This window comes from Anabrus simplex, chromosome 2, assembly GCF_040414725.1.
Source record: "Anabrus simplex isolate iqAnaSimp1 chromosome 2, ASM4041472v1, whole genome shotgun sequence".
In the NCBI taxonomy this organism is placed as follows: domain Eukaryota; kingdom Metazoa; phylum Arthropoda; class Insecta; order Orthoptera; family Tettigoniidae; genus Anabrus; species Anabrus simplex.
The window spans coordinates 1,124,118,582-1,124,143,376 of NC_090266.1; the positions used below are offsets into that span (position 1 = coordinate 1,124,118,582).

Sequence of the window (24,795 nt, forward strand, 5' to 3'; positions counted from 1 at the left end):
TACTGTATTTTTGCCGAGTGTGGATATTTAGCTCTGACGGGTAGTAAGTGAACCAGTTGATGTTATCGCCAGTCCAAAAGAATAACACTGGTGGGCGCACATTGTGTGTTATCGAAGTTTTGTTTTCCTGCCTCCGCGAGTAGTTTTAAAACATTCGTAAGCCTGTCTGAAGCCAAAAGTTAAGTTTTACTTACTCATAGACATTTATTATAAAATGACATATCCTGAGAGTATTCAGTAGTTTGTTGGTGGAATACTAAGTTCAGGTTAGGTTTTTAGTGTTTTTCAGTCTATTGTTTGTGTAAATTGTACTGGTGTGTCTTACGGACCCACATTGAATCAGGCTCCAAGTTTGCCCTTCGATGAAAAATGACATTTTTTTCCCTTTTTTTTTCTTATTACGTGTGTCTACTGTAGCCTATGTCACGGAGTGGCAAAACAAAAAAGTGATCGGAACTACTTGGACATGGCCCTTGCAGCTTTTAGGAATAGGAAAACTAGTTTCAGTGCATACTAACCCTTTCCCACCCACATTTTCACTCTGCTTACCCCCCACGTTTCAACCTATTATTTAGGAAAAATTGAAGCAGAGCACATCGTTTCAGAAAGAGTGAAATATAGTAAAACTATTGGTCATAATGTATTCACTTTTCCAATAATATTAGAGAACATCACATCCATTTCTCTAATCATAGTCATAAGGTTGTTGGTTCAAACCTCCACACCCCCTACTGGTGATAATCGACATAGAGGTAGGCTGCATTTGTTACATTACATGTTGTCTGAATCTCTCTAAACCAATAATCGTGCGATTGTGAGAAAGTGTCTTTCTATTCTGTATTTTACCGGAATGTGCCTGTTTGAATGCTGCGTTGATATATATATGCAATGGTAGGCCAAGGCCCTTCAAGGGCTGTAGTGCCATGGGGTTTGGTTTTATATATGCAATAGGCTGTGTTACTGAATAGTTTCTCCTCCTAACATATGTAAAAAATAATCTATTTCTCGTAATACTCTGTCCAAATTGTAGATAGGTTCAGCATTAACGAAACAAAATGTTACCTGAATGCCACGGCATCGCCATCGGGTCAGATTTCTTGATATGCTTTTTCACTTATCACTGTTAACACTAAAATTATCTTCGTTACTCGCTAAAAATTCACCTCCACCCCTACTCAACGATGCTGGGTAACTTTCTTTGCCTATATTCAGTTCAGTTTCAATATCCGCAATATTCAATCCTCCCATGTTAATGAACGAAACAGCTTACCCGGGCTCGCGGAAGTCGTTGCCTGGACAACGTCAAGACAGATTATCGCTTTCCTTTTATTCCTAAGCCTTGTAGATATATTGTGTTCATTAATGCCTTATAAACACTTCACTGCCAAAGAAATACAAAACTATCGCATGATCACAGGTGTGTGCAGGTGCTAAGGACTGGACGGCAAAGTCAACAGGTGGGCTCTAAGAGCAGGAAAGAGTTGAGTTTCAAAGGTAATTCTGGAGAAATGTACATGGCAAGAATCTTACAGCTGTTGAAGTAGAAGGTGCAACAACTACCCTTCTCTTGACGTGGACAACTTGTTAATTACATTTTTAATATTACAAAGGGCACTAGGAAAGTTTTGCAGTGTGAGTGAATGCTTTAGACTTTTTCAAAATAATTTCCACCAGACTCAATACACTTCTCCATACGTTGAAACAAGTCACTGAACCAACTCTGCCACTCTCCTTCGGTTACATTTTCACTGTCTTCATCCCATGCTGCCAGAAGCTTGTCGGATGAAAAACGCCTCCCTTTCAGCTTCTTCACTTCTGGGAAGAGTGCGAAGTCGCATGGGGCAAGATCAGGACTGTATAGAGGCTGATCAAGCACCGTCAAACTTGATCTGGCAAGAAAAATCCATTGTTACATTAGCACGATGTGCTGGAGCATTGTCGTGATGCAGGAGCAAATTGTTGAGCCGTGACCTTGGATGGAGCTGCTCGAGAGCCTGGATGACCTGGGGCAGACAAGTCTCACTATACCACTTCGCAGTAACTGTCCTTTGTGTTTCTAGCGCAATCAGTCAGGATGCCCCATTTAGTGAAGAATACTGCAGTCATCCTTTTCTTCACTGACTTGACTTTCACAGTCGCAGGGTTACCCTTATCTTCAAACAGCCACAACTTGTTCTGGGATTTTGTTGGGACATCGTAATAATAAAGCACAGTTTTGTCACCTGTAAAGATGCTATTGACGTTACCCGAAGTCCCATTTTCAAACTATTTTAGCATTTCTCGGCACCATTTCACTCGATGTGCCCTTTGTTCTTCTGAAAGTGAATGGGGCACCCAAAGAAAACAAACCTTTTTAACATGGAGATGGTCATGTAGAATTGAATAGCTGGTGCAATGATGTGGAGGGTCTCTTCTACCTGCTGATATGTCAACCACCTCTCTTGCTGCAACATTTTCCTCACAGCTTCAATGCTTTCCTCAGTCACTGATTCAGACAGTCACTCAGAACGAGGATCGTCTTCAACCCCAAAATTTCCCCTCTGGAACTCCTTGTACCAGCGGAAAATTGTTGTCCGATGTTGGTAGTCTTTCCCCATCACAGGAGTCATTTCCTCCAGGCACTGGTCAACAGTTAATACACAAGCAAAATTGTAGTGGAAAATTGCACGATATTCACCTTTAGACCACACTGACATCTTAACTTGCTTTCAGTCCCACTGCTTGGTAACAACTGGTGTGAAGGTCGCGCTTTGCTGTCTTCTAGACCAGTTTTCACCCCTCTTTTCATCCCTCACCATAACAGGTGTCCAGCCAACCGTTTTTGCATATTGCGAAACTTTCCTAGTGCCTTTTGTATCCTGACCAAGAGAGAAATGTCAGGTTACATGTTCGCTGTTGCTTGCTTAGCACCCCCTGGAGGTCACGTGTAGGGTACTTTAAGGTTAAACCTACAGACGTCGGCAACAATGGATGTACTCTTAACAGGATACGATTGGGCCATGGTAACAGTGCACATTTTCACTACAAATGGAAAAGAATGCCTAAACATAACTGCGATTGTTGTGCTTCTAAGCAGACTGTCAAACATTAGTGTCCAAAGAAGTAAAATGGCGTCACCAGTGATTTTGCTTGAGTTTCCAGACGCAGTTGGTTACATACACAACCTGGACATAAAGATAGTGTTTGCTTCCCAGAATTATGTATTCGTAAACCCATTTGCTAAATAAATAAATTACATTTCTTTTTTGGTCTCACAATTATTAAGTAAGCATTTCATATGGCCCGGGTTTGATTCTCGGCCAGGTCAGGGGTTTTTAATTGTAAATAATTAATATCCCTGGCCTGGGGACTGGGTGTTTGTGTCATCCTTAATGTTCCTTTTTTCACATTCAACACTTTACACTACCGCCATTTCCAAATACATGCAGGTTCACAACATTCGGTGCAAAATAGGGGGCAGAAGATCTTAGGTCGACGTTCCAAATAAATAGCATTAAAAAAAAGAATTTCAAATAGCTAAATGGAATGAAATGCCACATAACTTGAACTGAAATACAGAAATGGCTAGGAAAAAGTGGTTTAGTGCTTCTAAAACGCCATGAAAACTTAGTTACATGAACCTGAGGCAATATCAATGGCCCAAGTTCCAGTGGGGTCAATTTCACCTATTAAGCCACTGCCAAACATTTGTCAATGAGGAAGATGGGAAGCCGAGCAGACTATTTTCTGTATACATAGACAGATGCGCCTTCCTCTTCAGGAAAATCTGATGTGGAAGTAGAGGAAAAGGATTGGTTTTGTTCCATGTGCAAAAAGTACTTCATGGAAGACATGGTCAGATGTTTGCAAATGTCTCCCTGTATCTTGATGCATGAAACATGTGCAGCAGCAGTGTCTGGACAAAAGAGATGGTTTGTTAGAATGTAAGTGAATACTTTCAGAGACTTAAAACGAACTTGATTATGAAGGTCTATCAAATATAAACAGGATTTTTGTTTCTGAACATCAAGTCGGTGGGACTGGCTATGCTTCTGCTATGCTTAGACGGGACAGTTAGGAGTGGGGAGAGCGTGCTGTTCGATATTTCCCGCCGTGTCGTCAGTAATGCTCATAATGATGGCGTTACAGGTGCACCCCTCCACTGCGCAACGCATAATTATACATGAAGCAGTTACAGCGGCAGAAATTTGTCAGATTTACTGCACAATTTGGTGATCAAACATTGTCAAGGATGCGTGTTTGGCTGGCATAAAAAGTTCAAGGAAGGACGAGAACATGTGGAAAATCAGCAACACAATTGCTGTCCTCAGACCAGCATTACAGACGAAAAAATTTGTGCGGTTAAAGACATTGACAGCGATTGACGGGCGAGAGCATCAGGAATATTGCAGAACAAGTTGGAATCGGTTTTGGGAGCTGTCATTAATCACAAATGACCTACAGTTCCGTAGTGTGTGTTCAAGATGGGTCCCTCACATTTTGACCGAAAATCTGAAGTTGTGACGTTGAGATCTGTCAGAGGCACTGTACTATATTGGTTCCTCCTCCTTAGAGCCCGCACTTATTGCCTTGTGATTTCCATTTGTTTGGACTGCTTAAAGAAGCTCTAGGAGGGCAACGATTTGAAGATGAGTGTGGAAGACTTTGTGCGCAACTGGCTGGTGACACGACCCTGTTATTCTTACGAGGGAATCAAAGTTGCCCGTACGCTGGGACAAATGCATTTCCAAAGCACGAAACTATGTGGAAAAGTAAGTTTTAATTGCCTTGTGTTTTTTAGTAAATGAATGCAAATAAAAAATAAAATCCCGTTAATATTTGATCCCCTCGTATTATGGTGATACGACTTAGGACACTGGAAGATTTACTATGCTGGTTCCTTGCCGATTCCAGATGTAAGAAAAGATTTCTTTTAAATCTATATTAAATCTGTGTAGTTTTCTGAAAAATAAATTTCAGTATATGAAATATTTACAGCAGTAAAAAATAAGTGGGACGGTTTAGGCAACTTTACCCTAATCTCTTTAGTAAGGATTCTACAGGGAGGGTTAGCAGAAAGTTACCAGCTCTTGAACTGGTACTGCCATGCAGGTAGACACGGGAAATGCTTGCTTTGTTCCTGAATGGCGGGGATAGTGCGTTGTCAGGCAGTGCAGCGACCATGGTTAGCGGTAAGAGAATTGACTGATTAGTTAATGGTAGGCCTAAATTATTACTTAAGAGTTAATAAGTTGAAATCTAATGTACATCTAGTGTTTCATCAAAGCAGTTGTTGGAAATTGCTAGCATTCTCTTTACAAATGTTGCATAAACGTAAAAGTTCCTAAACATTAGTATCTGTGCTTCTAATATTTCACATATCATTATTCTGATTTCATTCTCCAGAACTTCTAGTGTACATGCATTGTTCTTACACACTTGAACCAAAGTTCCCCACAAACTAAAATCGGACATGCTTCAGGGGAATGAGGGGCCAGAATCAGACTAATCGCTCTTTCATACTCATAAGAATTAAAGGAATGTCCATCTATTCAATACAGATCATAATGAACATAAAATGGACCTGCATGCATTAAGCGATGCACTGTATGGGGAGTGGCATTATCCTGCTGGAAGTAGGCATACTGCTTTTCTTCCTCGGTCAAATTAAAAAAAAAAATGGCTACAGTACCTTTTGCACATAACCTTGGGTGTTACTTAATGCTGGTACTAATGTGCGCTCAACTGCTCCACTGTTAAATAAAACATTTGTTTCATGCAGTACTGCTAACTAGGCTCATGTCGGTGCCAGACTGCACTATCCCTGCCACTCGGGAACAAAGCAAGCATTTCCCCTGTCGACCTGTATGGTAGCACCAGCAGAGGTGCCAACTATTACGGATTGTCCGTAATGATTATGGAGTACACCTCATGATTACGGAATTACGGACAAAGGGAAAATTATTACGGAAAAGCTGACATTATATGAAAAAATAATGTTCTACAGAAAAAGAATAGAAGGAAAACAGACTCGAACGGATTTCTCCTAATCATCCTCCTTTCAGTGCTTGTGAGTTGGCAACTATACTTATTTTATAGTGACTTGCTTTCGCTATCCGTAAGTGTTGTAAAATTCATTGTGAATGAAGGAGCTCAGGCGCTGCTCTTCTCTACTATAAATCCTTCATTGATGTATTTGCTGTGTTAAGTGTACCTGACAGTTGACAGAAAGAAGTGAGGCCTACATTAAGCACATCTGCACTGGCATCGCTTATGGTTCAGAAGACGAAAATGTCATTGCAGTGTGAAGGATGTGACTCCTCATATTTACATTTTATCAAAAAGATGTAGATGCAAAACAATCTCAAGATTCCAAGTTTGGATAACTGGTCTGGTTGTTCCTTCCAATATTTTTTGTACAGGAAAGGAAGTTAATTTAAGCTGAGAGAGTTAATCTAAATGTTCTTGAATTTTATCTTGATCCATGAACTTAAGATTAAAATTCTATTATTTTTATTCTTAAACGCCCTGTTGAGTGCTACGTTTTGTTATAAATTTCTGTAAAGTGATGATAATCTTTTGCTGTTACAGATCCGCAGCAGCCTTACTACGCTGGAGGTCAAAAGTACGGAGCTCAACCAGGCTACCCACCACAGTCTGCATATCCTACACAACCTGGTTACCCTAGCCAACCACCTAATTATCCATCTCCGCCACCTCCATACGAGGGCTTGAACGCTCCACAGCCTCCTATTAATCCTGGTTTTGCTCCTCCTCCTCCTGGTTTTACTTCACCTAACAGTCAAGGAATGTACGGGTCATCTTACGCAGATGAACCTTTCACGTCTAATGCAGACAACTTTGAATTTTCAGATAAGACTATTCGACATGGATTTATCAGGTAAGGAGAAAGCATCTTCAGAAAGAGCATAAAAGTTCTTCCTATATTGCTTACAGGAATATTGTATTCAAACCTTGTTCCTACTTCATGTGAAGGAATGAGGAAGTTGTAAATTTGTGGTAGTGAACTGTTTATTACATGTTGTATTTGTCATTGTAGGAATGAACAACCAAGGTCGTGTAATTCTATAGTTTCCACATATACACATGAGTTTACTGTTTGCTTGCATAGTAAGGATATTCCTAAGTTCGGTTTTTGGATACCATGGGTTAAGATTTTTTAAATTTTGGAGTTAAAATTCAGGTTATGGAGAAAAGGAGCTAATGCATTGCTAATTTAACCATGAGTGCAATGGAGCTGGTGAAGTGTTCAGACATAACTACAAGCACTTACCAGGTTCAGGAAATTCAACCTGTGTCAACCTCTCTAACCCAGAAGATGGTGCCCATAACTTTCATACTTGACTGCAGTCTTGTTGGTTTCATGCCATGGTCTGTTTCCAGTTTATAATAGTGGTACCTGCTTGAATCACCTGTCACAACACTCAATGGAAATTATACCTTTCTCTGTAACATTGGAAGGTTGTCTTGAGCTGTGCATACCTGCCAGCCCTTCTGATTTACCTGGAAACTTCCAGTTTTTAAACTCTTCTTCCAGTTTTCAGATTTTTTACTTCCTGTTTTTGATCAATATAATCTTCAGTACAGTCAGTACTCTTCCCCTAGGAAAAGTTCGTATGTGTTTGTGTAATTTGTGCAACCTCATTTTCAAGCGTATTTGTTTGATGCTTTATTAGGCAAGTGTGTCATCCGTCGCCTTAGTGTTTTGTACTTCCCGCTCACTACGACAGCATATGTGCTGTTCAGCTGGGAACTCAGGACGGCAATCGTCCTACAAGCCAGAGAAACTATTGCGCACAAGCGACTCCGTTAATCGGGACGAAAGAGAGAGTTTCTTGCGTAGTTTACGTGCTAGTTGCGTGTAGTATTGGAGTGATAGGGCACACGTTTCTTCCGGTTCTGTGGTTTTCCCCCTGTCGAAGTCTTAGATTAATAATCTAAGAGACGTCTTGATCCATTTTGTATAGGGTAGTTGCATGATTTTCAGTGCATTTGTGTTCATTCTTCCTTCATTGTTTTAATGACTTGAATGTGTTTCAGAGAGTTATCAGTGACAATTTCTGGTGTTTTCTCTTCATATTATGACCACAAAACATAACAAACCTTATCTCCAAGTGTTCAGGGATACATATAAAACTGAATTTCTATTCATTTTACAGTCTGATAAAACTATTATGCATTTTGTTCCATATATTGGTGTGATATAAATATCTCGTGTGGAAGGAAGACTGACATTGTACCTCATAGTATCACACTTGTCTTGGGAGGAACAAAACATTGTTTCGTAGGCGGGATGGAAGATGATGCAGTCACTCGAACAGAATGTTTGTTCACGACGTTCATTGTCAAACATAACCTTGCATTATCGTTGTTCGGAAAGATGTTCTCAGATCAGACATTGCAAACAAGTATGCGTGTGCTGGAACAGAAACATCAGCCATAATTAATGAATTGCCAGTGATGCAGATAGTAAGGTGATTCAAACTTGAATGGTCAGGGGGAAAAAGGAATCAATATTTGTAAAACTTGAGAAAATGAAGTTTTTGTGCTTGACTTCCCTACTTCTTTCCCCTTACAGCGAAACTTTGAGTGCTAATTTCTCCTGACTTGCCTGCTTTTTTTTCGATTTCCGATCTCTCAGTAAATGTGCATGATCACTCTGTAACAATATCTTAATTTTGAGAAGAAAGTGACTTACCTGGTTTTTTCCTTCGTCCCTTCACTTGAAGACTGAACCTTTTGCAATTTCAACTGATAGTAGCAATGATATAGTAATCTTTACCCTGTCATTCTCATTTTTCAGCAAAGAATTGAAAAAGATTAACAATTGTTTCCTATCCATGGAAAATTTGGAAGGCAACTAATGGTGTTAATATTGCTAATTTGCTCATGGATATTCTTAAAAGAGATGACATTCCAATGGCAAACTGTACAGCTTTAAGCGCAGGTAATGCTCCTGTTATGACGGGAAGAAAAAATGGTGTTGCTGCTAAACTGAGAGAGCAATGTGAAAACATTATGGGATGCCCATGTCATTTCATGTGGCTGCTATGACGGGTGCAGACTCCCTGTCAAAATTGATGAGATGCTAATTTATATTTATTGTTGTTTAGACAAAAGCTCAAAGAAAAAAGATCATTGCAAAATATATCAAGCTTTGTACCAAGCTGATGTTAGAATATTAAAGCATGTGTGTACATGCTGGTTATTCTTGGGGAAATGTTTGGAAAGATTGATTTCTTTGTGGGAGCTACTGCAGAGTTTTCAGGATGAGGTAAAAATGGTCCAATGGCACAGACACATCTCTGAAATATTTTCAAATTCCTAAGCTAAGGGCACATGGAGATACAGAAATGGAACGTGGTCCTTGAGAGTACAAGACCAAGCTTCTGTTATTTCTGGGAAAAGGAAGGTCGAGAGTAGTTCATCTCCATCTGTGAAGAAAATAAAGGAGCCTAGTTGCACTGTCAATATTTCACGAGAGAGACTATTTCTCTTTCTGTCTTCAAATTTTAATAAAGCATTTTGCTCATTTCTGGCATTCATCATTCTTACTTTTGAGAAAACTAATAAAGTTCTTCAGTCGCGAGCACCTCGCATTCATGTCCTAAGATCCAAGCTGACTGATATTTTGAAGGACATTCTGTGTAGGTTTGTTAAGCTAGTGGTCATAAAAGAATATTCTAAAATTTCAGAAGTCTCGCACACAAGAGAATCGGAAAGCTGATTTTGTAATTGGCTACTCGACATCTCGTCTTGTAGAAAACCAAAGCTCCGGAGAAGAAACTTATTTGCACGTCGGGAACTATTTTATTGCAGTTTGTCAATATTTGTCAATACCATCAAGTCTCCAACAAGGAATGACAGGTTGCCAAAATGAAAAATTAGTGTCGTACGTTACGTAAAAACTGCATGTGATAGTGAACTGAGCTATCCATCACAATATCTACAAGTGTGCAGTCTGTAGATTGCAATGGTGCATTTGGTTATGCAGAATTGATGGATTCTGATTGGCAAAAATTGCCTGCTTCTGTTAAGTTCTCCTAGCAACATAAGTCATCACAAAACCATTCAGGTGATGCATTGTTCAAACTGTAAATTTATGCCATTTGAAATTGACAACCATTTACATACAAAAATGTTCTCAAGAATGCTCTGCATGCTACTGGATCTAGAAGCAGTCATAAGTATGGTCAAGTGCCATTCAGTAATGATTTTAAGATGCTTTAGCAAAAAAGAATTTACCATTACTGTTTTAGTTCCTGGTTTACAGTAGGTCTACTAGATGTCTGATCCTGTCGTATTTCATTAAAAATGGAAATAAAATAGGGATCTTTCACTGTTCTGCAATTGCCCCCATCATTGTGCACTCTGTGATAACTACTCTCAGGGAAGAGGATTCTCTTACATAATTCTATCAAAAATTTACAGTATTGAAGAAATGTTGTGATAGCAAAATATGACCTGGTTCGATTTCGAGGTGATGCCCTTTAAAAGGGTCAAAACATGTACCATTTCATATTTTAATTAGAATAAGCCTTAATTTTATGATTGATTGTATTGAATAGGTGGAAGAAAAATAAATTCTATACCATTTTATATAGCTGAGGATGTCCAGGAAAACCCTGATATCTCAACGTACTGAAATATTTTATCATGATGTTAGTTCAGTATTTGATTTGATTTCATTATCCATTTAACTTCCAGCGTTGTTTTCTCCCGACTTAGTGAGGGATCCCACCTCGACCTCCTCAAGTCAGTGTCTGAGAGCGCGAGACTTTCGGTCGGGGATACAACTAGTGTAGAGGAGCTGTACCTCACTCAGGCAGCCTCACCTGCAACGCTTAACAAGGGCCTGGTAGGGAATAGGAAGATTGGAAGAATGACAAAGAGGGAAGGAAGCGGTTGAGCCTTAAGTTGGCTATCATCCCAGCATTTGCCTGAAGTGGGGAACAGGAAACCACTTCAAGGATGGCTGAGGTGTAAATCGAACCCCCTTCTACTCACCTGACCTCCCGAGACAGAGTGGACCCCGTTCCAGTCCTCGTACCACTTTGCCAATTTCATGGCAGAGTCTGGAATCAAACCGGGCCTCCGGGGGTGGCAGCTAATGCACATTGACCAGTACACCATTGTGGTGGGCACTTGGGTTAAAGATCTAAACATCTTTCGTAAAGGAACAAGAGATCTGTAGTAATTGGGTAGTGAAGATGATTTTTTGACGAGCACCGAGTTACTGATAGGAAAGTGAATAGATGGATGGAAAGATGTAATGATGCAATATTTCATGTGATACCATAATTAGTTGGAGGAAAGAAAACTTTGATTTAAAAAAAAGTGAAAGGGAGCTAACTTTACAGAGCAGAGGAATCTATTGTAATGAATGGTTATTTTGTTTGCAGGTAAAAAGGGCCTAAGTAGACAGATATATGATCGAATTACATCCTGTAAATATATTTCCTTTTTTGCTAGTTGTTTTACGTCGCACAGACACAGATAGGTCATACGGCGACGATGGCACAGGAAAGGGCTAGGAGTGGGAAGGAATCGGCCGTGGCCTTAATTAAGGTACAGCCCCAGCATTTGCCTGGTGTGAAAATGGGAAACCACGGAAAACCATTTTCAGGCCTGCCGACAGTGGGGTTCGAACCTACTATCTCCCGAATACTGGATACTGGCCGCACTTAAGCAACTGCAGCTATCGAGCTCGGTAATATATTTCCTAAAGAGTTTGAAATGTTTACTTAGAGATGATAAACAGTGAAGTATAACTGGAGCATTTTTCTCTTTATTAGGGCAAATGTCAATCTTAAATTCTGTTCATCTAACTCAGGGCCTCTCAGGGTGCATGCACTGTGCACGGTGCAAAAGAAGACTTCCCTTGGTTGACCAGAGTGCAGACTCCCCACTCCTCAGTTTGGAGCAATAGCGTTTACTCTCTCTTTCCTCACGCCTGTCTCGCTGTCTCCCCTATCTCCCTCTACCACACTTGCTCCGTAGCGCTCTAAATCTGTGCCGAGCAGAGCTTAGCGGAGTAGCCTAGAGGCGAAGCGTTGCTCCGAGCGGGACCGATGCGCAGTGCAGAGGTCTTGCGCCTCAATTTGCATGCGTGAGATTTTGGGAGTTTGAGAGGTCCTGATCTAACTCTTGCATAGCCCACTTTCTCACTCACTGCCTCAATTGTTGAGTTTTAACACCTAGAAATAAATTATTGCAGAATACAAGGCTGAACATCAAGATTTGCAAGAGGGTACACAGGGCATTGCATTCTACCAGCGTTAGAAACCTTCGTCTCGGATAGGGAAGTACCAAGTTTTTGTAAAGACATGTTCATAATGTATTATGCACCCACATTGACATACGGCTGAGACCTGGACAATAAGTAGGGAGGATAGTATGGATGGTGGAGGGAAGTGCCGTAAATAATCCGGAGGGAGCTGGATGAGGGGAGAGGAGGAAGATGAATGTTCGGTGGTGGCAGGTGTCAACAAAGGAAAAGTTTGTTTATAAAGTTCTTTAAAAAAAACCATTGATAGGAGGGTAAAGTTGTTCTGCTTTTGAGATTGTAGTAAATCAAAATTCTGACCTCTGAAATCCCTGAATCATCCTGAAATTGTGAAGAAATGGGATATCTGCATGTTCAATGTAATTTTATAAAAAGAAATGCTTTTGTTGAAGACAGACCAGTCGCTTTAATCTTCCACCAGTTTTCGCACTCTTTCATCGCTAATTTCCGTAAAAGCTCGATAGCTGGTCGCGTAATTGCGGCCAATATCCAGTATTCAGGAGATAGTGGGTTCGAACCCCACTGTCAGTGGCCATAACGACGGTTTTCCGTGGTTTCCCATTTTCGCACCAGGCAAATGCAGAGGCTGTACTTCAAGGCCATGGCCACTTCACACTCCTAGCCCTTTCCTGTCTCAGTCGCCATAACTGTGTGTGTCAATGCAGGTCTATATGTTTACTAGTTCAGCAGATGAGGAAATCTGAAGAACATATCACGAGAGAATATTTAATACAATATGTAAAAGGTGACAGGAATCTAATTGTGATGGGGGACTGGAATGCAATGGAAGGCCAAGGAAGAGAAGGTAATACAGTAGGAGAGTTTGGATTGGGTCAAAGGAACGAAAGAGGAAGTTGGCTGGTTGAATTCTGCACTGATCATAATTTACCCCTTGCCAATACTTGGTTCAAACACCACAAATGACGGCTGTATATGTGGACGAGACCTGGAGACACTCGAAGGTATCAAATAGACTTCATTATGATTAGGCAGAGATTCAGAAACCAGGTGTTGGATTGCAAAACTTTCCCAGGAGCAGACGTGGATTCTGACCACAACTTGTTCGGTCATGAAATGTCATCTGAAGTTGAAGAACTTGAAGAAAGGAAAGAATGCAAAAAGATGGGATCTAGACGAGTTGAAAGAAAAGAGTGTGAGGGATTGTTTCAAGGAACATGTTGCACAAAGGCTAAATGATAAGACTGAAGGAAACACAATAGAAGAGTGGATAGTTAAGAAAAATGAAGTCAATAGGGCTGCTGAAGAAATGTTAGGAAGGAAGAAAAGATCAGCTAAGAATCAGTGGATAGCTCAGGAGATACTAGATCTGATTGATGAATGATGAAAATACAAGAATGCTAGAAATGAAGAGAGCAGAAAAGAATACAGGCAATTGAAGAATGACATGGATAGAAAGTGCAAGGTAGCTAAGGAAGACTGGCTGAAGGAGAAGTGCAAGGATGTTGAAGGTTCTATGGTCCTGGGAAAGGTAGGTGCTGCATACAGGAAAATCAAGGAAACCTTTGGAGAAAGGAAATCTAGGTGTATGAATATTAAGAGCTCAGATGGACAGCCACTTCTAGGGAAAGATAAAGCAGAAAGATGGCAGGAGCATATCGAACAGTTGTATCAAGGTAAAGATGTAGATACAGTAGAAGTCCGTTATAGCAAGAATTCATAACTGCGAAAAATTTACTCGCTATAACGGATTGTCGTTATATCGATTTTTTAATAAGTCGGAAACCCCTTCATGCACTTTAAAATTGGTATGAAACGGCAATCAGCTTGTTCAAAACTTGCCTTTCGACAGATGATATCCACACTACGGCTTACTTGTTTGTTATTTTTCGTAATCCGATACTACGTGAAAGTGTATGTTTAATTTCATTCTGAAAAAGATATAGTTCTGTATTTCTCCAAATCCATGATGAACCCCACTTTTTCCTTAAAGAAATTTTAATCAGGCTTGAAAAGAAGTTTGTAAAATCATACAGGCCTACGCATTTTTAGACTATTTTTAGACGCCGAACATTGACTTTCGTCACACTGTATTTAATTTTTTTTTTGCGGCTGCGCAATTCTTTATTTCCGCGGGTTTAAGGGCCATTAACTTAACATTGGCATCATAATACCGAAGAGAACTCGTTGAAAATTTTCCGGCAATACCTATTCCATGCGTCTCTACAATAAAACGATCCATCCGGAAATTATTCTTGCTGTCTATAAAACTGTTACTTTTACGCAGTGTCAGATATACGCTAACCGGCTACCACTAAACGCATGTCTCGCTTGTTGGGTGCGGCCAAATTCAACGGCTAGCGATGTATAGGCCTAATCGCGAACGTTGAAAGTCAACGAACGAGTTTATTGCGCCACGGTATGGCCAACCGACTTTGCGTTTTTCGTGCACACAATTTCATCATAGACTTCAAGTGTCCTTGTTGTGGACCACTGAATGAGTTTTTTTGTACAGTACGCATTTTTTACCTCTTTGTCATCACGCTAACGCCAAATATTGGCTTTAGTTAGGCCTATGCCGTATTATCTTGCGGCTGCACAATTGTTCTACATTTCCGAGTGTTTAAATAAACATTAACTTAAAATTGGCATAATATCGACTAGAACCCATTTAAAATTTGCCGGCAATACCTTTTCCACATATCTTTACAATACTACTATCTGTCACGAAAATATTCCTGCTGTCTATAAACCTTAATTTTACTAAGCGTCAAGTACAATAGACGCGTTATGACTCTGCCAGTGAGTAGCCATGGCTTTTCTAAGAATTCGAAGGGCCGTATGTTTTTATGCCATTCTGCACATTTGAGAAACACACAGGCACTGTACACTGTACAACCAGTAGCGATGTGTAGTAAAGAGGCGGTCGTTTATTGTCAATGAGTTCTATGCGCGTGTGAAAAGAAGCAGCGTGGTTACCTTGGTAGTTGCCAGTGGTATCCATTAACTTACTGTTAGGCCGCGAATGCATTGGATTCGGAGAAATACAGTATCATTCCAGAGATTTCTGTGGCAAACACCTCAGCTTTCTTCTTTAAACAGTCACCTAACCTAACCGTATATGTAGCCTATCATGAAAACATATTTGAAACTCGTGTAGAGAGATAACCTCCTCGTGAAAAATTTAATGTAAATAGCCGTAACTAGACGCGAGAAGATATGAAATATCCTCTGAAATTAGTGATGTAATTAATCAATCGCATGCAATATCATCGCAGGGGTGCATAAATATCGGTAACGGAAAAAATCGCGCGCGCTTAATCGCTCATAACAGCGGATGCACCAGTGTTAGGGTTCTCGCTGTAACCGAAGGGTGATACAGTTTAATGTAGGGATTTTGAAGGGACAGAAAAAGTTGTCGCTATAACGCAGTTCTCGTTATATGCCATACTCGCTATAGCAGACTTCTACTGTAATTTGGTTCTGAAACATGAGGCTGTTCATGCTGATGAAATGAGAGACCCAGTTTTGAGGTCAGTTTGACAGAGCTGTGAGTGACCTAAATAGGAACAAGGCACCTGGAATTGATGACATTCCCTCTGAATTGACTGCCTTAGGAGAAACCAGTTTGGCAAGGTTATTCCATTTAGTGTGCAAGATGTATGAGACAGAAGTCCCATCCGATTTTCGGCAGAATGTTATACCTATTCCCAAGAAAGCCGGTGCTGACAGGTGTGAAAACTACCGCACCATTAGCAGTGTTGCCAACTCAGCGGATTTTCCGCGAAATTCGGCTGATTTTTAATGGAACAGCGGATAAATTTTCGATTTACTGGACAGCGGATTTTTTGACGGATTTTTAAACTTCTTTTAGCGATTTTCAGCGGTAAGAATGTCCTTTAATCACCAGGAGAAAAAAATAATATAGAACTTAGTACGGCATATTAGTTTACTTATTCCCGTTGTAATGAACTTATGCTGCATACCACCACACGTTTTCTAGACCAGCTCTGGCCAACAGCCTCAGTCAGAATTTGTTACAATCATTACTGTACTCTTGATGAGCCAGGTAGTGACGTGTTTGATGACTTGTTTATTTTGACATCGGGTTCTTTTTAGTACGTTGGTATGTTGAAAGAAAAGGTTAAAAAGTCGTCATATATTGTAAAGAGTGGTTAAATAACTAAACTTTAAAAGACTAGTTCGTTGAGCTTCCCAATGATCCCAAACATGGACGTTGCATCTATAGGCACTGCAATATAAATGCGAAATTGTTTTGACATTATTTATTTCCGCACTTATCAAAAACAAGGAAAACGGTAATGAAAGTGAAAAAAAATTCTAAATAGATTTGAAAATTTCCGTATTGTCTTTGCTGCTGGGAACAGCCAGCATAATCTTTGACAAAGCATAGTAACATGTGGCCTCACATGAAACAGGACCTCAACTCAGCACATCTGCTTCAGAGCATATAATGTGGGGAGGAGAAGATGAACTGTTCTGAAACTGGTGAGTGTTGAATTAATATCTTTTATTAAAACAGCTGGTATATGCTATTTTGCTTCAGTTCGAAATTTAGCGGAGAAAAGATTTATGGTTTGGCAACACTGATCATTAGTTTAGTATCTCATGCCTGCACAATTTTAACACGTATTATTTACAGAAGAATGGAAAAAGTTGAAGATGAGTTGGGAGAAGAACAGTTTGGCTTCAGAAGAAATGTAGGAACACGTGAAGCAATCCTGACTTTACGTCTGATATTAGAGGATCGAATCAAGGACAAGCCCAAGTACATGGCATTCGTAGATCTGGAAAAGGCATTCAGTAATGTTTATTGGACCAAGCTATGTAAGATTCTGAAGATAATGATCAGATACCGAGAACGAAGAATTATCTACAAGCTGTATAAAAATCAGTCTGCACTGATAAGAATTGAGGTCTTTGAAAAAGCAGCAGCAATCCAGAAAGGAGTGAGGCAAGGCTGCAGTTTGTCGTCCCTCTTTTCAATGTTCACATAGAACAGGCAATAAAGGAAATGAAAGGAATTTGGAAAGGGAATCACTATCCAAGGAGAGGAAATCAAAACCTTGAGATTTGCCGATATTATTTTATGCGAGACTGCAGATCATCTCAAAAGTTGCTGAGTGGTATGGACGAAGTCTTGGTTAAGGAGTACAAGATCAAAATAAATATGTCCAAAACAGAAGTAATGGAGTGCAGTCGAACAAAGGCAGGTGCTGCAGGAAATATTAGATTAGGAAATGAAGTCTTAAAGGAAGTAGATGTATATTGTTACTTCGGTAGTAAAATAACGATGGCAAAAGTAAGGACATAAAATGCAGACTAGCACAAGCAAGGAAGAGCTTTCTTAAGAAATTTGCTCACTTCAGACATTGATATAGGAATTAAAAAGATGTTTTTGAAGACTTTAGTGTGGAGCGTGGCATTGTATGGAAGTGAAACATGGACGATAACTAGCTCAGAAAGAAAGCGAATAGAAGCTTGACATGTGGTCTTGCAGAAGAATGCTGAAGGTGAGATGCATAGATCAGATCACGAATGAAGAGATACTGAATCGAATTGGTGGGAGGAGATCGATTTGGCTGTATTTGGCGAGAAGAGATAGAATGATATGACACATCTTAAGACACCCAGGACTTGTTCAGTTGGTTTTTGAAGAAAGTGTAGGTGGTAAGAACGGTAGGGGTAGACCATGGTATGAATATGACGAGCAGATTAGAGCAGATGTAGGGTGCAGTAGTTATGTAGAAATGGAAAGGTTAGCACAGGATAGGGTGGCATGGAGAGCTGCATCAAAGCAGTCTATGGACTGATGACTCAAACTACTAAAAATATATGTAATCAATGTAATATGCATGTGCACAAAAGAAAATAACTCGCCGAATGGGAAACTACGTAATTAAATTAAATGAGTTTGCTTACAACCTCAACAGATACGGCGCTCAAGAAATCGGAAAACTGCAGTAGTTTGTGAAATTGTGCCCAAAAAGGTTGTAAATATGAATGAAAAACAGAACTCACGGCTGCTGTAGACATTGAGAATGACAAAAGATGGACTGTCATAACGTATGTTGAAAAATGAAGAAAAACAAACCAAATATTCGATGCCACTACAGCAGGGACCAAAGTGTTCAATATTTGATAGCTGCAAGTTCTAGGGTTCATTTACTCAATCTATAAGGGATTCTACAAGATCCCAGATTTTCATGTGCCAAGTTGAACAACTTGATTGGGTCAATAATAGGCTGATGAGTTCGCAATATATTTATTTTATTTTATTTCATATTCTTAGGAATATGACAGTTCTTACACTGCAGTTCAAGAATCGCATGCTTAAGGGTATGAGCAATTTGTGTTGAAAAGGAGATGCTTGGTAACATCCCAACAAGTAATTTCAAGGGGTAGAGTGAATAATTATTAGCAAATATTAAAATGTCATTGCTGAGCTTTTGTGTGATTTAGCAGTAATTTGAGATTACTTCCCTGCATCAATTTCAGGAAATTTGTTAGAAATATTTTTTAATATGTTCAGCTACAGTAAGCTGTCCCTGCAGAACAAGATCCTGATAGAATTTGTGATTTAACATCTTTTACCTCTAGATCAATTCTGAGTGAAAGCAAAATTATCTAATTAGAAATAAACTTGCATAAGATTAATTTCAATGCAAAGCTGGTATTGTCGATAGTATACTTCTAACGCTACAGTCAAAGGTTCCACCTTTACAAAACTAAGACATTTATGTTTAATTAGGTTGACGTTAACATATGTCAGGATATGTTTTGTCCTTCTTGGACATCATTTCCCCCTATCCAGCTACTTGCCAGGTCGGGGTATTTATGGCACTTCTCAATCTTCTTTCCTTTAACCATTCCTCTTCCACAATCTTGTCCCAGTCTAAATTTAGTCTCGCCGGGCAAGTTGGCCGTGCGCGTAGAGGCGCGCGGCTGTGAGCTTGCATCCGGGAGATAGTAGGTTTCGAATCCCACTATCGGCAGCCCTGAAAATGGTTTTCCGTGGTTTCCTATTTTCACACCAGGCAAATGCTGGGGCTGTACCTTAAGGCCACGGCCGCTTCCTTCCAACTCCTAGGTCTTTCCTATCCCATCGTCGCCATAAGACCTATCTGTGTCGACGCAACTTAAAGCCCCTAGCAAAAAAAAAATTTAGTCTCGTGCCTCTCTTCACTGATTCAGTCCACCTTCCAAGTCTTCCTCTTGCCCACTTTATAAACTTTGCTTCCAGCATCTGTCTTGGAATTCTATTCCCCCTCCAACCTCTATACATGTCCAAACCACCTTAGTCTATTCTTTTCAATTCTCTCCTTTAGCTTTCTTATCCCAACTTCTTCCCTAAAATCATTTCTCACTTTTGTTGTCTTTCCCATCATACTTCTTAAGAATTTCATTTCACTGGCTTGAATTCTACTCTTGCCTGCAAGTCAGTCTTGGCTGCATTATTTGGTATGAGTATAGTACATTTTGTACATTATCTCTTTACTTTTCCTTGGTACTTCTTTGTTCCAAACAAGTTTCCTTATTCTTTGGTAGAATGCATTGCCCTGCTGTACCCTCCTACTAATCTCCATGTGCTCCCTAGCATTTTGCATTAATTCACTTCCTAGGTATTTAAAGCTGTCCACAATTTCCGGACTCTGACGTAGTTTCCACAATGCCCTTTCCATGTCTTTCCCCCTCTTGACATCACCATAGTCTTGCTTTTATCTGTACTGATTTTCATGCCATACTTCTCAATTTTTGTTCAATACATCTAGTTGTTGCACTACTTTGCTGTTACCCCAGATCACATCATCTCCAAATAGCAGTATCTAAATCTCTTTATCTCCATAGGCTTCCTTTGTTTCCGTTACAATTTCGTCCATGACCATAATAAACAAAGAGGTGTCTTAGTACCCTGTCTTAATCCACTCTTATTCCTAAATCCTTGTCTTTCCATCTGGGGTCAGTACACTGGTAATACAGTTGTACATTGCTTGCACCATTTCTGATGTCTCTCTTCAAAGTCTCTTTTTAACCATGGTTTCCCAAACCTTCTGTATGGGGACACTATCATGCCTTTTCTATATCTATGAAAGTCATGACCAGATCCTTTCCATATTCCCAGTTCTTTTCCATCAGCTGTCCCATGCTAAAGATTGGGTCCACTGTAAATTTTCCACTCCTGAAGCCATATTGTTCCTCTTGTAACTCGCCTTCAATCTTTCTGCTCATTCTTTCTAATATCCTTTCCAGTATTTTAATTACCTGTGATGTGTGTTATTCCTCTATATTTACCACAAACTTTCTTGTCCCCTCTCTTAAACATTGGTATTATCCTTTTTTTTCCAATATTCTGCTACACAATTGTTTCCATACACTTTAGTAGTTGGTACAACCATTGCATACCAACAGGTCTTGCAGCCTTTAGAATTTCCACACTGATCTCATCCATCCCTGTTGCTTTTCCAGTCTTTATCTTTTGTACCGTTGCTGTTCACATTCAATAGCTTATCAAATTACTCCTTCCATCTTCTCTTTATCTTCTGGGTGTGTTAACAATTCCCCATCATCCTTTTTCACTAGCTTTGTGATAACTTACTGTCCTCATTTCTTATAAGACCATACATCATCCTTTTACTGCCACTTACATCCACATCCACATCCACTTCTTTTTTTTTTTTTTTTTTTTTTTTAATTCTTCCCAACTCTTCTTTTCTTCTCGTACCACGTTACATCTCAGTTTGCTGTTGAGATACTTCCTTTTGGTTTCATCTGTTTGATCTCTGTTCCATTCTTGCCAGGCTGTCTTTTCTTTCACCACTTCCCTCACTTTCTCATTCCATCACAGTCTCTCCTTTTCTTTCACTCTTGTAGATGTCCTGCCACAAGCACTCTCTGCTTCACTAACAAATGCCTTTTTTAAATTGGCCCACTCCACTTCAACATTTTTGACTTCAGTAACTGGGATTTGTTTCAATCTCTCCTGAAAATCTTCCTGTTCATTTTTGTCTTTCAATTTCCATACTTTTATTGTACTTCCTCTTATCACTTAGTTCTCCATGTTTCACAACTGTATGGTCCCCATCAAATGCTTCCGGTAAAGCTGTCACTTCCATAAACTTCCTGTGATTTATCCTTTCCATCAAAAAGTAGTCAATTACTGATTGTTCTTCTGTCACCCCTACCCATATTTCATTTTCCTGCTGTTTTTCTTTCAAAAACCATGTATTCCCCACTATCAGTCCATTCCTTTCAGAAGTCCATTAGTTCCTCTCCTTCACGATTCCCATATCCGTATGGTCCAGTGACTTACTCCTTTTTTAGTCTAATCATTATTCTGTCGCTTGCACATTCTACCACTTGAACACACTCCTCCAATTGCTTTGAAATGATTAGTCCCACTCATTTTATTGCCTCTTGGCCACAACTCCAGAATGTGTATCATTTCCTCAATTCCTTTCGTTACCTTTTCACTTCACTGAACCCCATCATTTTCACCTTCTCCGTGAAGTCTACTACTTCCTCCACCTTTGCTGTCAGGGTCATAAGATTTACTATTCCTATCTTAATGTTCGTTATTGGTCGCCCGTTTCTCAATTCCTTCAGTACCCTAAGAACTGCAAGTCTCCTGCAGGGGACGGCGTAACCTTTTCAGAGCCTGATTTACTAGCACGATATCGTGTATAGCCTATTATTACGATGGGGTTGCCACTCCCAGAGGCAATTTATACCAACTGCCAGGTGTTATTCTCGGCTGCTCCACTGGAGTACAGATGCTACAAGTTTCCTTCCATACTTGTGATCCCTGGAGAGAGGGTATCCCAGTATCTTAAAGCCCCCAGAAACTGGGCTGCCTGTGGGTTGTATTAGGTATTTCAACCAGCCCTACTAAATTGTAGGGCTCGCTCTCCACCACCTGGGAACGCACCCTGTAGGGGTTTACAGGCTCGTCTGAGGGAGTATTTTAATGTGTATTTGTAGACATGCTTATTTTGCTGACATTGTATTTTTGGCCGATTGCCAAAATAAGGACGAAACATGTCCAGACGCTTGTTAATGTCTCATAGGTGCCAACTATTATGGATTGTCCGTAATGATTACAGATTTCACTTCATGATTATGGAACTATGGTCAAAGGGAAAATTATTACGGAAAAGCAACATTGTCAGGATAAAAATTAATTTTTACCAAAAAAGGAAGTGAAAACGTTCAATCCCTTACAGCATTACTGGTCAATCCTCATTTCATTGTTTGTAAGTTGGCAACTAAACATATTTGCAGTTTTTTGGTCATCACTTCCTTTTGTTTCCTGCGAGCATTGTGAAAACACGACCAGCTACGTAGATTTACGCTGCTCTCTTAGGTAGAATGATGCATAAAGTCAGCCGTGAGGTAGGCGCTACTCCTTGCTACTCGCTACTCCTTGCTCTGCTGCAATTCTGTGGTTCTCCAGTGCGCCCGTTTGGCTTTGTCCGTTGTGTGTGTAGAACGAGTGGTATATTTAGTGCATTTCTGTTCTAATTATCCTAGTCGTTGATTCGAAAAGAAGTGATTGGTTTTGTAAAATGAAGAGGAGCAATTGTCAAATTGCATCTTCTAAGAAGACTGCAGTGTTACAGAAATATCGAGACGGTTTCACAGGGAATGGCCATGCCTACTTGCTTCTCGTGTTGGTGAAAACCACATGTTCTGCAGTGTGTTCGTGTGATTTCTTTGTGGCTCACGGTGGACATGTTTGCAGACGAGACATAGAATCCAAGAAACATCACACATACGGTGAATCAAAATTACGAAACCGGTCTTTCATCGTTCTTCATAAAGGGTAATGAAACTGCAGTGACGAATGCCGAATTACTGTTCACGTAATTTCTTTTAGAGCATAATATTCCGTTATCAGTTACAGATCACGCTGGAAATTTGTTTTAGATCGATGTTCCCAGACCCTAAAATATCTCATATGGTTGTGCAAGAATTAAAACCTCTGCTTTAGTTGAATACATTGCATCTGAGGCAAAAAAGGGAATAAGTGAACTTTTGCAAATAACTCCTTTTCCTTTGGCTACTGATGGTCGTACAGATTCAAATGCAGTTAAACTTTATCCTATAGTTCTCTCTTTCTTTAATGCTCAGAGAGGCCAAGTATCAACTCTTCTATTGTCATTGTTAGAGAGTACTGACAACAGAGGTGAGGGAATTTTCTCTTATTGTCTTCTTTAGCCATTCCATGGGAAAATTGAATTTCTTTTTCATCTGACAATGCATACACGGTGATAGGGGCAAATACTGCCAACAGAAAATTCAGCTCACTGCAGGCCAAAGAATTTCACCTCAAAAGCTTGCAGAAGTGAAAAGCACCAGCAACCTACAGTTTCTCACTCTGGTCATGATGGTACTGCTACGTACTACCTCTCACAGTTTTCCCTCGGAAACAAAAGCAGAAGGGATGTAACAATGACTTGGACAGTAAATCAGGGAGTGAACAATTTTGTTTACAATAAGTTATGGACTGGATTTTGATAGTTTTCGTATGGAAGTGCTTACTGGTGCATCTAATTAAGCTTGACAGCTTTGGGAACCCAAGATAGATGGTGTTGAGTTGCAAGGAACCCTCTGTACACACCCAGCCAAGTGTTAATGATGTGGTCACTAAACTTGCATCCAAAGAATGTAGTAAGAAGCAAAAGGGAGATTTGTTTCTAGGGTAACTTCCTCCAAGGAAAAAAGATGGAATCCAGCAGTGCAAATTCATGCAAAGCTATGCAGGGGGGGGGGGGGGGTAGGGTAGGAGGAAGAACCCAATATATTTGTTTCATACAGTTGAGGATTTAGAACTATGTCCCTATAGCTTATATATTGTTAAACATGGAACAGACATCAAAGCAGAAGTATTATGAAGATTAAGTTACTATCCCAAGTCACACCATCTCGAGGGTAACTTTACCAATAACAAAATTCTACTTCTGGGGAAAGGTCAAAGGCCGTACAGTAATTCGGTTAATTGACAAAAATGAGCATTAATATACAGTCACTGGGGTTTATGTAAAATCAAAACATTTGTGACATTTAATTCCCAGGTTGTAGAGGCATTTGACAAATAACTGTCCTAAGTAACTCTGTTCAACAGTACTTCATACATAGTGAACCTTACTTTTCATTCATGTTCATAGTCAAAGGTTTGATTGCAAAGGCTGGAAATGCTATCAAATTTTCAGTATTTAAAAGTAAATGGTACAATCTTCTCATACTCATTATAGGATGAAAATTTTCAACCTGGGAATAAGAGTCCCACTCCCATTTGACAGGCGAGGGACTCCTTGGAAACAACTTGGCGAACAAAATGGAATTCGATGGGGAGCTGTCAATATTAATGGGGCTTATGGAAGAAAGTAGAACTGGCTGAGTCAGCAAAGAGGATGCATCTGGATGTGCTAGGAGTAAGTGATATTAGAGTAAGGGGAGATAACGAGGAAAAGATAGATTATAAAGTGTACTTCACGGGTGTTAGAAAGGGAAGGGCAGAGTCTGGGGTAGGG

General features: G+C 39.9%; 1 protein-coding gene across 2 annotated transcripts in view; it reads left to right on the plus strand.

Annotated features, from left to right (window-relative positions):
• The window catches only part of Lfg (Lifeguard), a 132,646-nt gene that overhangs the window by 49,664 nt on the left and 58,187 nt on the right, over positions 1-24,795 (plus strand). For both annotated transcript variants that reach the window (XM_067139726.2, XM_067139727.2), the window contains one exon: positions 6,571-6,880. In XM_067139726.2, the coding sequence (XP_066995827.1) occupies positions 6,571-6,880 (310 nt within the window). The remainder of the gene's footprint in view (positions 1-6,570; positions 6,881-24,795) is intronic.